General features: G+C 52.7%; 1 protein-coding gene across 2 annotated transcripts in view; it reads right to left on the reverse strand.

The window, feature by feature from the left end:
- RYR1 (ryanodine receptor 1) overlaps nt 1-14,143 on the reverse strand; it is a 105,281-nt gene that overhangs the window by 70,381 nt on the left and 20,757 nt on the right. For both annotated transcript variants that reach the window (XM_045532097.1, XM_045532098.1), the window contains exons 25-34: nt 12,733-12,935; nt 10,688-10,862; nt 10,309-10,517; nt 7,266-7,660; nt 6,176-6,308; nt 5,203-5,363; nt 4,483-4,648; nt 2,447-2,533; nt 2,038-2,264; nt 346-958 (exon numbers count right to left, since the gene is read on the reverse strand). In XM_045532097.1, the coding sequence (XP_045388053.1) occupies nt 346-958; nt 2,038-2,264; nt 2,447-2,533; nt 4,483-4,648; nt 5,203-5,363; nt 6,176-6,308; nt 7,266-7,660; nt 10,309-10,517; nt 10,688-10,862; nt 12,733-12,935 (2,369 nt within the window). The remainder of the gene's footprint in view (nt 1-345; nt 959-2,037; nt 2,265-2,446; nt 2,534-4,482; nt 4,649-5,202; nt 5,364-6,175; nt 6,309-7,265; nt 7,661-10,308; nt 10,518-10,687; nt 10,863-12,732; nt 12,936-14,143) is intronic.

Here is a 14,143-nt window from a genome sequence, read left to right on the forward strand (position 1 = left end):
TTGATGGAAGGATAAGGACATATACGAATGAATGGGTGATGTATGACTGGAAAGGTGGGTGGAGACTGAACAAAGTGATGGATGGATGAATGCCGGCTAGTTGGATAGATGAACGGGAGGAAGGAATAGGAGATGAATAAACATGAATAGATCACAGATGAATGGATGGAGGGAAGGTGAATGAAAGTGGGTAGATGGAAGGATAAACTGAAAGGTGGTTGGATGTGTGGAGGAGAGATGAGTGGGTGGCTGGATGCATAAACGGGAGGGGGATTCATGTATGCATCTTTGGATTATTCGGAATGTGGAAGAACAGGACAGAGGGAGGCAGAGGGAAGCCATTACCAGCAGCGTGGACACGAGCTTGAGCACAGGCACGAACTGGAATTCCACAGAGCCCCCGACGGGGTCGCGTGCGTGCTGCCCACCGTCCCGCACGGCCTCCCCCAGCATTCTCAGCGCCTTGTCCCGCAGGGCCTCCAGAGGGATGGCAGGGCTGAGGCGGGCCGGGGCTTCCGCTGCCCCAGCAGCTGGCAGGGCGGCCACGAAGCAGGGGGGTGAGAAATGGTGCGGGGGCCTCAGCGAGGTGGTGACTCCAACGCCAGGCAGGCCATGGTGGCGGGGACCATTTTCCGCGCTTCTCCCAGGTGGGAAGAGTGTGATGGAGCGCGTCTCCTCCGTGAGGGGCACGACGTACTCCGAGAGCATGGAGCGGCGGCTGCGGCAGGCGCTTTCGAGGTGGATGCTGATGAGGAGGTCGTAGTAGCCCGCGCGCAGCGGGCCGGGCAGGTGCGCGTCCTCCAGGGCGTGCAGCAGCTGCGCCTGGTCCACGTGGCTGCACAGAGCGTGTGCCACGCGGTTGTTGCCCAGGGCGCACACGGCGCGGTAGAGGCGGAGAGTGTGCGAGTGGAAGCGCTGCAGGTCCAGGCGCTCCGACAGCTCCAGGATGTCCATGCACCTGGGGGACAGACAGAAACCACAGAGTAAGTGCTGGTGGCTCCAGCAGGGAATCCCAGGGTCCTGTTCGGTCAGGCTCTGTGAGGGCAGTGGAGCTGGGTGACTAGGACTCCTCCAATAGTTCTCTAAGTCCCTAAGGGCTCTGGGGCCCCTGGGATGGTCTGGGACTCTGCGGGTATCTTAGAGTCCACAGAGAACATCTGATGACCCTGAGAGGTGTCTGGGACCCCCAGATTGGGTTTGAACCATCTGCGGCAGGACTGAGTACCCTGGTTATGTTTGAACACCATGAGAACGGAAACTCCAGCCAGGCAGGTTGTTTCTGCCTGTTTTGTTTTGGTTTTGTTTGTTATATTCACAGCACCTAAAACAGGAGCTCTACAAATATTTGCTGAATGAATAAATTAATAAATGGATGTGCCTGCGTCCCCTTGGACATGTCTGAGCACCCTGAGTTACATGTGAGCATTACTAAAGTGTCACTTCACAAGGGCTTGGTGTCTCTGGCCTAGAATTCTGGTGAACACACAGGAGGAGCCCAGAGGTGTTTGTCAAATGAATGAATAAAGGAATGAATGAGGCACGTCAGAAGCCTCCGGGGGTGAGTCTGGGATCCCTGGCCACATTCAGAGTTCTTAAGAGTATTCCTGCCATTGACATGGACACATCTGTCACCCTGGGTGTGTCTGAGTTCCCCGGAGTGGGTCTGAGATCTCCCTGGGTATGCGGGGAGACCCTAGGGTGTAGCCAAGCCTCTCTCTGAGTAATGTCCAGGCCCCCCCCCGGGGTGTTGTGGGGGCTCCCTGAGATGTATTTGGGGTCTGGTGAGGTGGGTCTGGGCCCCTGGGGTATTGTCTGGGGGTCCCTGAGCTGAGTCTGCAGCCCCCTGAGGTGGGTCTGTGGTCTCCTGAGGTGGGTAGGTCTGGGGTTGCCTGGGCTGAGTCCCCTGAGGTAGGTCTGTGTCCTCCTGGGGTGCTGTCTGGAGTCCCAGGGTTGTGGGGGGACAGGCACTGAGTTGGATCCAGACTCTAGAGGGCTCGCAGCACCCACCCACCCCCACACCCCCGGGCGGGCCCTGACCGATTCTCCTCGGGGACGTGCAGCGCCATCATGGTCAGCGGCTCCTGGCACTGCACAGCCCAGCCGAGCCGCTCGCCAGCGCGCCGCGTCTCCACCTGCAGGAAGTGGTTGGGCATGCGGCTCCAGGACACGGGCATCAGCATCTGCATCTCCAGCCTCGGCGGGCACTGTGGGGCTGGGTTCTTGCGCTCACTCAGGAACATGGCGGCTGACAATGGCATGATGTTCTGGGGACATGGAGGCACGCGTGGGTCAGGATCCCCAGACCTCCCTGTCCCACCACTCAGCTTCCAGGGAGACCTCCAGGATTGCCCCCTTCCCTTCAGCCACTCTGTCAGCCTGACCTCCCCCCCACCACCCCGTCCACCTCAGCCTGTCCCCGTGAGTGTCCCCATCACTGCGTTCTTACCTTCTGCTTCCCCAACTCAAACTGGATGACGTTCTGGTGGGTGGGCAGGACAAAGACGGCAGGAAATAGCTTTGTGTTGGGTTCCACCTGGCAGGGGAGAAGAGGGCGAGGTGAGGAAGAGGATGGGCTGGAAGCGGTGTTGACTCTGGACTTCAAACTCTGGGGCCAATCCGCAGACCCACACTTGGGCATTAGAAGCTCCACAGTGGCACTGAGGTCACTCTTGGGCTGGTCCAGCCAGGCCAGCCTCCTCCAACTCCTCCAGGGCAACCTGTCATCGGGTCTCATCATGCCCCCACCAGCCATGCCCTTTGCCCTTCCCATTTCTCTCCCAAACATATTCATTCCTCAAAACCCAGAAAGTGTCCTTGGACTGCCGGCCTGCCCTCCGATCTTCCCGTGGAACCCACCTAGCCAGCCTCTGCCACCACACACACCATCTCTGGAGCAGCCTTGCCCAAACCAAACCCGAATCTAATCGCACCTCTGGACCCAACTCCCAATTTACAGGAAATACAGGGGACAGAGGAAAATGTCAAAACCACAGCACAGGAAAGCATCAGCCAGACCCAGACTATGGAAAACTCAACCAGCACTCTCCAGATGTTAATGTGCGCATGTGCCCTGGGATCTTGTTAAAATGTAGATTCTGACTCAGCAGGTGTGGGGAGGGGCCTGAGATTCTGCATTTATTTATTTACTTTTTTGAGATGGGGTCTCATTCTGTCACCCTGGGTAGGGTGCAGTGGCTTCATCATAGCTGACTGCAACCTCAAACTCCTGGGCTCCAGTGATCTTCCTGTCTCAGCCTCCCAAGTAGCTGGGACTACAGTCTCACACCACCACACCCAGCTGATTTTTCTATTTTTTGTAGAGATAGGGTCTTGCTTGTGCTCAGGCTGGTCTCAAATTCCTGGCCTCTAGCAATCCTTCTGCCTCGGCCTCCCAAAGTGCGGGGATTACAGGCGTGAGCCACCACGCTGGGCCAGATTCTGCATTTCTAACAAGCTCCCAGGTGACGCTAATGCTGCTGGTTCGGGAGCGCACTTTGAGGAGCAAAGCGCTACAGGACACACAGCCCAGTTCCTTCAACAAATACATTTCAAGGGGAACAAAAGAGGTAGAGGGGAAACCTATATGAGGTAAAGAGACTCAAGAGACATAGCACCCAACTAAAATATATGCTCTTACTTAGATTCTGATTCAAAGAGACAATAAAAAGACATTTTTGCGACAACCAGAGAAATGTGAACATGGACTGGATATTTGATATTTGGCAACTATTGAGGTTTTTTTTAAGGTAATAGTGGTATTGAGGTTATGCTTTTTAAAATAATCCTTATCTTTTAAAGATATATACTGAAAAAAGATAAAATCATATGATGTCTGCAATTTCCTTCAAAATCACGCAGTGGGTGTGGAAGGGAAGGAAATATAAAGATGAAACAAGACCAGCTTGGGGGGGGTGGTGACAGTTGAGGCTATGTCATGAGGGCTTGGCGGTTCATTGTGCCATTCCATTCTTGCATAGTTTTGAAATTCTCCATTTAAAATAAAGTTTTACAAAACCCACCTTAGATGGATTGATGGATAAATATGTGATAAAACCAGTGCAGTAAAACGATGGTAGATTCTCGGTGGTGGGTAGATGGGCATTTGCTATACAATTCCTTCAATTTTGCTAGACGCTTGAAATTTTTTATAATAAAATATTGAAGAAGAAAAGATCATCGTAGGATCCTGGCTCATTCTAGGGTGTTCCCTGGTTAGTGAAAAGGTGGTGACTGATGTCACCCAGAACGAGAGGGAATAGGGACCTCTCTTCAAGGTCAAGGCTGAGCTCGGTCTCCTCCATTCTGGGCCCTAGTCGAATGGAAGTCACAAGGAGGCAGTCTCCCAGGGACCTCCTGAGGACAGACTAGGAGCTGGTTTTGTTCTGTCTCTCCGGAGTCTGGCCTCAGGGGCAGGCTGGAAGGTTGTCCCCTGCTGCTGGGACATGAGGATGCAATTGCTAAGTTGCTGCGGGCGGGGCTTACCTGGAAAAAGGTGTTGCTCTCTTTGCCATTGCCTGTAAAGGTCATTAAGCCAGTGGCCAAGTCCACCAGGCAGCCAATGACAAGGTCCGAGTGGCTGATCCGGCCTTGCTGCCCGGGGCTCACGAAGTCCCCGCCCCACACCATGTAGCAGTTGCTGCACTTGAGGCTGGAGGAGACAGAAGCAGTCAATGCATGGATCCTCAGCTGAGGCGCTCTGGACCCTGGACACCCAGGATACCACGGTGACCTCAAAGCCCCAGGCCCAAACCCCCACCACCTGCAGACCCGATCGCTGAAACCCCTCACCCCAGACCTCGAGCTCCTCAGAACTAGATTCTTAGAGGCCAGTGGGGGGTTCCGCGAAGGAGGAGAAGGAAGGGGAGCAGTAGGAGGAGCGAGGAGGAGGTGATGTGGAAGGAGGAGGCGAGGTGAAACGGAAGGAGAAAGCAGAAAATGGAAAAGAAGAAATGGAGAAAGAGGAGGAGGAGAGGAAAGATGCCAGAACAGGGGCAATTGGAGGAGAATGAACAGGAAGAGAGGGGGAAAAGGAGAAGGACGGAAGGTTCTGAGCTGGGTGCGCGGCACTCCGGAGCTTCCCTCGCTCCAGAAGGTCCCCAGGTCCCACAGCCAGGCAGCCGCAGAGCTGGGGTCAGGAGCTTCTGCCCCTCCTGTGCCCCAATCTCCCACCCCCCGCAGGACCTGCCCACCCCACCCTGGCACCTGCTGTGGACGTTGCCTTGTTCATCGCCCATGGTCACTGTCACTGCCCGGACCTTGCTGAGGTCGAAGTTCATGTCGTGCTGATGGTAGTCAGGGGTGACCCAGCCCACCCACACGCAGCTGGGCTCCTGGCCGGCGAAGACCCTCACGGAGTAATAGTACTAGGGACACAAAGGGGACACCCAGTGGTCAGTCTGGAAGACTGGGGACTCGGGTTCCCTGGGACTCTAAGTTGGTTTCCCCAGATTGTCAGGGTCCTCCGGGATTTTAACAAGAAGTTGCTAGATTTGAGAACCACCCGCCACCCTCAACCAGGTCTCCGTCTCTCTGTTTCTGTGTCGGCTGATGCATTTCTAGATTCAGGAACCCTCTTGGAATATTTTGTGCTACCCCCACATTTGGGTTCCTCCCCAGGGCAGAGCAAACTAATAAATAATCAATAGCTCACAGACAGCACTGGCTGCTCTCAGGTTTTACACACATTGACTCACTTCATCCTCGCGACCACTCCATCACTGACGGAAAACCGTAGTGTTTCCGTGGAAGGGAAGGCACAGAGTGGGGAGGTGACTGGCCCAGGTGGCACCTCGGTGGCCCGTGAGCCTAGCCACTGGGCTATCTCCTAAAATATTTTAGATTTTGGGAATGCCAAGACTATATTGGGATAATTATGCATTTTTATCCTCAGGAATACAATAGTTATTAAATTTGGGGCATTGTGTCTATATGGTTGAGCCCCAATGTTGGGGTCCCCTGGATTCTGGGATCCCTGGGAGTTACATCAGGGTGCCTCATGGCTTCACTGTGCTCTGCGCCATTTTTCGGCCCCCAGCTGTATAGGCTCAAAGGATTAAATCAATGTGTGCTGTATTTCGTGAGTCTCTGGTGTATATTGGGGTACCCCCAGGTATGGGCAGCACTAAACTGGGAAGTTTAGGAGTTCCCATGCTGGCGGAGGGGTCCCGGTTCACACCGTGGTGGTGTTAAGGATGATCTCAGGGTCATCGCGGTTGTCAGCGGGCACCACATCGTGAGGGAGCCGGGGCAGAGCGGGAGTGGCTGGTGGTTGGGTCATCATGGCGACCTTCTTGGCCTTGAATAGGAAGCTGGCGGTGGGAGGAGAGGTGCCCTGAGAACCAGCTCTGAAGCCCGGCCCCAGCCCTCCGAGCTCAGCACTCCTGCCCCGCCTCGGCCTGACTGTGCCCATGTCCGACGCGCCAGGCCTTGCCTCTGGAGGGCTGGACTTCCCGCCCACACCAGCCTGACCCGCTCTGGGGGTGCTGCACCCTGTGCTTGTGGGTGCTGGGCCACCCAAGCTTAAAGGTACCTTGTGGGAATATGGGGGTCCCTTTTGGGGCATCCAGTGGTCCCCCTAAGTTGGCATTTCTCGTACGCATTTCTCATAAGGGTGCTAAACACACTTGGGAAGGGACAAGTCTTCCTTGTGTGGCACTGTCTGGTGAGCTGCAAGGCTGTGGCACCCCAGGGACCCCCCAGCAGCAGCATCCCCTCCCAAACTGCAATAACCAGCAGAGCTCCGTCATTTCCAAACACCCCTGCAAGAGACACCAAACTCCATCCCGCTGGAAAGCACAGGATGGGAAAAGCAGACCTAGATTCAATACCTGCTGACAGTCTCCCTTGAAGGTATTTTTTTGGGGGTACATTTGAGGCACAGAAGGGACCCCAGTGTAGACCACTTGGTGTTCACTGGGATACCCTGGAGTAAAGTGAACTCTCCCAGATGCTGAGGGCTCCTTAGTGTCCACGGACAATGAAGCCCATTGGGTGAAGCCCTTTGGGCCCACCAGGTACTCAAGGATAGTAGAATTCTCCATACATATAGTAGGGTACCCCGATTTTACATTCCCAGGGAAATTAGAACATATCAAGAAAATAATGGGGTTCACTTGAGACATGATAGGATCCCTACGTATTCTGACTCCACTTAGCTTATGTGGGGCCTCTTTGGGGTACAATGGGGGGCTCTTGTTATTGAAGTTGTCTAATTGGGGGTGTCAAGACAGACTCCAAGCCCCACACTGGCCCCAGACTTGACTCACCCTCTCTTCTTGTTCTTCTCCGTGGTAGCGTCCTTCTCATTCTCCACCCGGACGGGCGGGGCCTCTCCCCCAGCCTGCGGGGCGCCCCCGGGTGCCCCCTCCTTGGCAGTTCCCTCCTTGCCGCCCTCAGCCTCACCCCAGCGCCCAGCTGAGCGGCGCAGGTTTTCATAGTCGGGGTCAGGCTCTGCCGCCCGAGCCTCGTCCTCAGCGGGGGGCTGCAGGCCGGGGGGTGCCAGGGGGGTGGCCCCCGCGGTGCAGCGGAAGTGCTGGTGGAACTGGACCGGAAGGCTCAGCCGCAGGAAGAGCATCTCCACTAGGCTGTTCTGGGAGCCCCAGGTGCGGTGGGTCAGGCGCAGGCAGGGGGGCGTGTCCACAGTGCCGTCCACGCGGGCCACCTGCGGGGCAGAAACCACTAAGTTGGGCAGGGGAACTAGGCCAGGCCATCGGTCCTAAACCTGTCACACATGTAGGCCTTAGAGCACCTCTGTGAGAATTAGTCAAAGACGCCCCCTCCTCTGGGCAGATGAAGCTCTCAGTGGGGCACACACAGCTTGGCCGTGGGGTGCTTTCAGCCCCTGACAACCTTTGTCTGGGGCCATGTGCAGGGGCTGCTCCGATTATACACTGGGATCACCTGGGGGAACTTCCAAAACCTACCTACATCCATCCAACCATCCGTTCCCCACATGGTTACTGAGCACTTGCTGCGTGTCAGGCCCTGTTCTAGGTGAACAGAACAAAGACCCTGCCCTCCTGGTCGCTCAGGGAGACCCCTGGGGGAGAGGAACTCAGTAGGATCAGAGTTTTGTAAAGGCTTCCCCTGGTGAATTTTTATTAATTTCATTGTATGTGGAAATAGAACACTCAGAAATATGCACACGTCATAAGTGCACACACCCAGATGGAGAAATGCAACATGAGCAAGGGCCCAGGAGCCCCCTTGGTGGCCCCTGTTAGTCACCGCCCTTCTGAAAGATAGTGAGGGATTCTGACAAGGGAAATGCACCAGCCTGGCCAAAGTCAGGGGCCAGAGCTGTGAGAGGGACAGACGCCTGTCCTGGGCACTGCAGAGATGAACTCTCCAAAGTCTAAACAACGGAAGAGGTCCGCTTTGATGCCCCTCCACAAGCCGACCTCTTCAAGGACCATTGCTGAGATGAACCTACGTACTCCTCGCCAGCTAATGAATTTGCTCCAAACTGTGTGCACGGATTCCCTGCTCCCAGCTCTGCAGGGTCTTTTTCTCTCCTCACTCTCCCTTCTGTCTTATAAATCCTGTTTCTGCCTTTGTTCCCTGACAACAGTCTACTGACTGGTCTCCCTCCTGTGATTTGTGTGCAAAGTAACAAACCATGTCTCTGAGTTATTCTTGCACGGTAACCAACTTCCTGAAATATCACAGCACAGATCAGCTTTGCCTGTTCTCAAACTTTCTATGAATGGGATCTCACAGCAAGTGCTATTTTGTGTCTGGCTTCTTCCGTTTGACACTATGTCTGAGATTCGTCCATGTGGTTGTGTGCGTTTCCATTTATTCCTTCTCACTGCTGCACGGCACTCCGTGCCTTGGGTCGAGAACCTTGCCTGGCAGGGGCAGATGTCAGAAGCTCCATGTCTACTCCACCATCCTGTCCTGCCCCGGCCACCTCTCTGGTCCTTCTGCCTCTACTCTCACCTCCTGTGACCCACTGCCAATAGGGACTTTTCCAAAACTCAACTCTCAACTAGATGCTCCGCTACTTAAAACTCTTCCCTTTTTGCATAGTCTTAAAATATCTCCCCACAAATCACTTATAGTTACAAAGAGAAAAACAGGAACTTTACAGCAGAGAAACCTGGCAGACTCCACCTCAATCAAATAGTTGAGTTAACAATCAGTATTCAGACAGAAGGACATGCACCAAGCAGGACACAACTCCACTTCTGTGATATTCCTGCCACATATGCATGGTATGAACCTAAGCATGAGGAAACAATAGGCAAACCCAAATCGAGGGACATTCCACAAGACAACCAGCCAGTATTCCTCAAAAATATCAATGTTATGAAAGACAAAAAGACTCAGGAACATTCTACAAGGAGACTAAAGAGACGTAACAATTAAATGCAATGTGTAATTCTCGATTTGATCCTGGACCAAAAAAAAAAAAGGGATATTTTTGCCATGATTGACAAGATTTGAATATAGACTGTGGATTAGGTAATAGTATCAATGTTTAATTTCCTGATTTTCACAACTGTACTGAAGTTCTGTTAGAACATAGAAGAAATGCACATTGAAGTATTTAGGGGTAAAGAGGCACAATGTCTCCAAGTTAGTCTCAAGTGACTTAGAGAGAGAGAGAGAGAGAGACAGAGGGAGAGAGAGAGAATGTCTGGCCATGGTTGGGAACACTATATACCACAGGCTTAGGAAGAGACAGTCACATGCCTAAGGTCACACAGCAGGTGAGAGGCCAACTCCAGGTCTGTCTGATTCTAAAGTGCCAGCTGAAGCCCAGCCATGGGGAGTTCAAGTTCTTCCTGTACTGAGAAAAAGACTATCACTTTAGTCTATGTAGGCTATGTATGGTCAGGGTCTGACCCTGAGTTTGACTTTGGGAAGGAAAAGCCACTGAAATCTAAATATTAGGAAGCTTAGATTGATGAAGAGCTACTAAAAACAAACTAAAGAAAAAAAAACAAACAAAAACCAACACACAGAAAACAATTAGTAAGGAAGGTATCAAAATGTATCCAGGAGTTTCTATTTCTTTAAACCTTGTTCTAGGATCAGATATCTATAAGGACTAAAAATTTCCACTGGGGTCACTTAATCCAACTTCTTTTTTCTCTCTTCCCCTATTTTATAGGTGACATACCGGGAGCTCAGGAAGGTTGTGATTTGTCAAAGTTGTACCCTAAAGGGAAGCCCTGGGAGCCCAGTATCCTGACATCCCTTATGCGCTAACATAGAAGGGAAGGAGGGACTCAGGGAAGGGAACTGTGGGAAGAATGAACTTTGGAGGCAGATCAGAAGGTATTGAGTGGGGCTCATCCTCACCTCATAGTGGGGGTGTTCAAGGGGCACAGCCTCAAATTGGGGAAGGCTCTTGCTGAACCAGGTGGTGACTGGACGCTGCATGTTGATGGCAAATGGCTCAAAGCCCTCCTGGAGGCCACAGATGGCAAAAAACCGCAGGGAGCTCACGTCCTGGCCCAGGTTCAGGTGACCGACCTGGCCTGGTCCCAAGCTGCAGACGGGCAGGAAGCCTGGTGGGAGGGGATGGAAGGGCAGGGGTGAGGGCAGGTGGGCAGGGCAGGGGCAGCGGGAGAGGAGGCACTGTGGAAGGGACGGGAGAGCTAGAGGCAGACGGGCAGTGCAGGGTAAGGTGAGAGGGAGGAAAACCAGAAAGGGCATGTGCAGGGGTCTCAGCCCTCACCGTCCCCAATCTCAATGTCCCGGAAAGCTGTTTCAGAGCCTGAGTCAGACATGAGGACCTCGCCATTAAGAGTGAAGATAATGGTGTTCTCTGTGAGGTCAATCATGCAGCCGACGACGTCGCCCGACTGCCAGGGGCGCCCAAATGGTTCACTGCCCAAGTGCCAGCGCTGGCCCTGTGGGGGGCAGGGGAAGACAAGGTGCAGAGACATGCAGAGAAATGGAGAGATAAGGAAGCAGGAGAGACATGGGAAGACATATATGTGAAGCATCAGATTCAGGGCATGTGGGACAGAAGAGGCGCCACCCCACAGTGTCCCCATCTTTCCCCACATTTGCATCCATGATGCCTGGAATTTCCCTCCCCACTAATCTCTGTCTTATCCCTTCTGCCTGGGTTCTCTGCTGTTGCCATGGCTGAGATTATGCAGACCACCAGAGTGGTAGTGGGGGGCTGGAGACAACAGAAAGTGGAGGGATGGAAAGGAAACATGAACCTATCAGTGTCCCCCATACAGACCCATATATGTCTACAGAATAGATGGGTGGATAATGAGATGGATGGATGAGAATTCGGGTATATGGCTGGATGGAAGAATGCGTGGAAAGTTGAGAATCTATGTGGGTTGATGCAGGGAAGGAAGAAAGTGTACATAGGTGCAAAGATAGACAAATGGCTGGATGGTTGGATGGCTGGATGGCTGGATGGATAGTTGATTGGGCGGATGTTGGACAAATGATTGGGTGGTTGGATGAATGGTTACATGGATGCATGAATGGTTGGATGGATGGATGGTTGGGTGGAGGGATGGGTGGATGGATAGATGAATGGATGGATGAGTGGTTGGATGAATGGATGGGTGGAGGGATGGGTGGATGTATAGATGAATGGATGGAAGAGTGGTTGGATGGAAGGATGAATGGTTGGATGGATGGATGGATGGATGGATGGTTGGATGAATGGATGGATGGTTGGTTGGATGGATGAATGGTTGCATGGATGCATGAATGGTTGGATGGATGGATGGTTGGGTGGAGGGATGGGTGGATGGATAGATGAATGGATGGATGAGTGGTTGGATGAATGGATGGATGGTTGGTTGGATGGATGAATGGTTGCATGGATGCATGAATGGTTGGATGGATGGATGGATGCATGAATGGTTGGGTGGAGGGATGGGTGGATGGATAGAAGAATGGATGGAAGAGTGGTTGGATGTAAGGATGAATGGTTGGATGGATGGATGGATGGATGGTTGGATGGATGGATGGTTGGGTGGAGGCATAGGTGGATGGATAGATGAATGGATGGATGAGTGGTTGGATGGAAGGATGAATGGTTGGATGGATGGATGGATGGATGGATGGTTGGCTGGATGGATGAATGGCTGGGTAGATGGATGGATAGATGAATGGATGCATGAGTGGTTGGATGGAAGGATGAATAGTTGGGTGGATGGATGAATGGATGGTTGAATGGATGGATGGTTGGTTGGATGGATTAATGGTTGAATGGATGGATGGATGGATGGTTGGATGGATGCATGAATGGATGGATGGATGGATGCATGAATGGATGGATGGTTGGATGAATGGATAGATGGTTGGTTGGATGGATGAATGGTTGCATGGATGCATGAATGGTTAGATGGATGGATGGATGGATGAATGGTTGGGTGGAGGGATGGGTGGATGGGTAGATGAATGGATGGATGAGTGGTTGGATGGCAGGATGAACGGTTGGATGGATGGATGGTTGGTTGGATGAATGAATGGTTAGGTAGATGGATGGATGGCTACATGAATGGATGGATGAGTGGTTGGATGGAAGGATGAATGGTTGGGCGGATGGATGAATGGATAGATGGATAGATGAATGGTTGGATGAGTGGTTGGATAGAAGGATGAATGGTTGGGTGGATGGATGGATGCATGAGTGGTAGAGTAGATGCAAGGAGAGGGGACAGACTGAGGCAGAGCCTGGAGTGTATGAGCTGTGGGAAGGACCACAGGGCATGGCAGAGTGGAGCCCAGGGAGGTACTCACGCGGTGCCCATTGAAGACATATGCCAGCTCATCAGCTCCCAGCTCTACATCAGGCCTCAGCTCTGGCCTCGCCCAGCCCACTCGCATTTCACCCGTGGTGACTGCCTCAAATTCAAAGTACCAGCGTCCACTCTGCACTGCATAGGATTTCTCTGCCCGGAAGATGCGCACCCGGTCCCATCGAGACTGACTCTCCACTTGACCTATAAATGAGGCCAGGCAGAGTCAGAGAGACTGGGCAGGGAGTGGATCTCAAGACATCAAGAAGTTGGTGGGAGAGACCAGTGAAGGTAAAGGCTTTGGGGGACTATTGGAAGAGGGAAAATTTCTTGGTGCCAGAGGAGTACTGCGGAACCTTAGACTAATGAGAGAGAGGCAGGAGGGACCCACTGAGAGACCTGCATCTCTTTATCAGTCAGAGTTCTCAGAGAACAGAGATACTGACAGAGACACAGAGGGAGAAAGTCGAGTCAGTGAACTGGTCAGAGCTATGATCTGAGACTAAGGGTCAAGATTAAGGTCAATGTTTAAAATCAAGCGTTGGCCGGGGCTCACGCCTGTAATCCTAGCACTCTGGGAGGCCAAGGCGGGTGGATCGCTCGAGGTCAGGAGTTCGAGACCAGCCTGAGCAAGAGCGAGACCCCGTCTCTACTAAAAAAATAGAAACAAATTAGCTGGCCAACTAAAATATATATAGAAAAAATTAGCTGGGCATGGCGGCACATGCCTGTAGTCCCAGCTACTCGGGAGGCTGAGGCAGTAGGATTGCTTAAGCCCAGGAGTTTCAGGTTGCTGTGAGCTAGGCTGACGCCACAGCACTGACTCTAGCCAGGGCAACAAAGTGACACTCTGACTCAAAAAAATAAATAAATAAAATAAAAATAAATAAATAAATAAATAAAATAAAAAATAAAATCAAGGGTTGAGAGCAGGATTGGGGGTCAGAGTCAGGGTCAGGGAGGGGCTAGAAATTGGGACTGGGGCCAGGGGTTGAGCAGTTGAGAGTTGGAAACTATGGCCAGGGTTAGGGGTCACGGCTGGAATTGGGAGTCAGTGATAGGCCGGGGGTCAAGTTAGGGGTAGGGGTTAGAGTTTCTGACTCCATGTTGTAGCCCCAGTCCAGAGATTAGTGGTTAGGAGTCAAAGCTGGAGGTCAGGAATCAGAGTCAGGGGTCAGGGTTAGTGCTCACTGGGCTCCTAGTCTGGCAGCTCAGTGTTGTAGCCACAGCCCAGATAGGGATTGGGTCAGGCCAAGGGCAGTGGTGAGATCACGTTCAGAATTGGGGTTGGGGTAAGGGTCAGAGTTCAGGGGAGGGGTCAGTCTGCTCAACGTTATAGATGTAGCCCATTCGGGGGCTGAGTCAGGTCAGAGACCAGGGGTCAGGGGCTGGGATGGGAGCCAGGGTCGGGG

Source organism: Lemur catta, chromosome 19 (genome assembly GCF_020740605.2).
Source record: "Lemur catta isolate mLemCat1 chromosome 19, mLemCat1.pri, whole genome shotgun sequence".
In the NCBI taxonomy this organism is placed as follows: Eukaryota; Metazoa; Chordata; class Mammalia; order Primates; family Lemuridae; genus Lemur; species Lemur catta.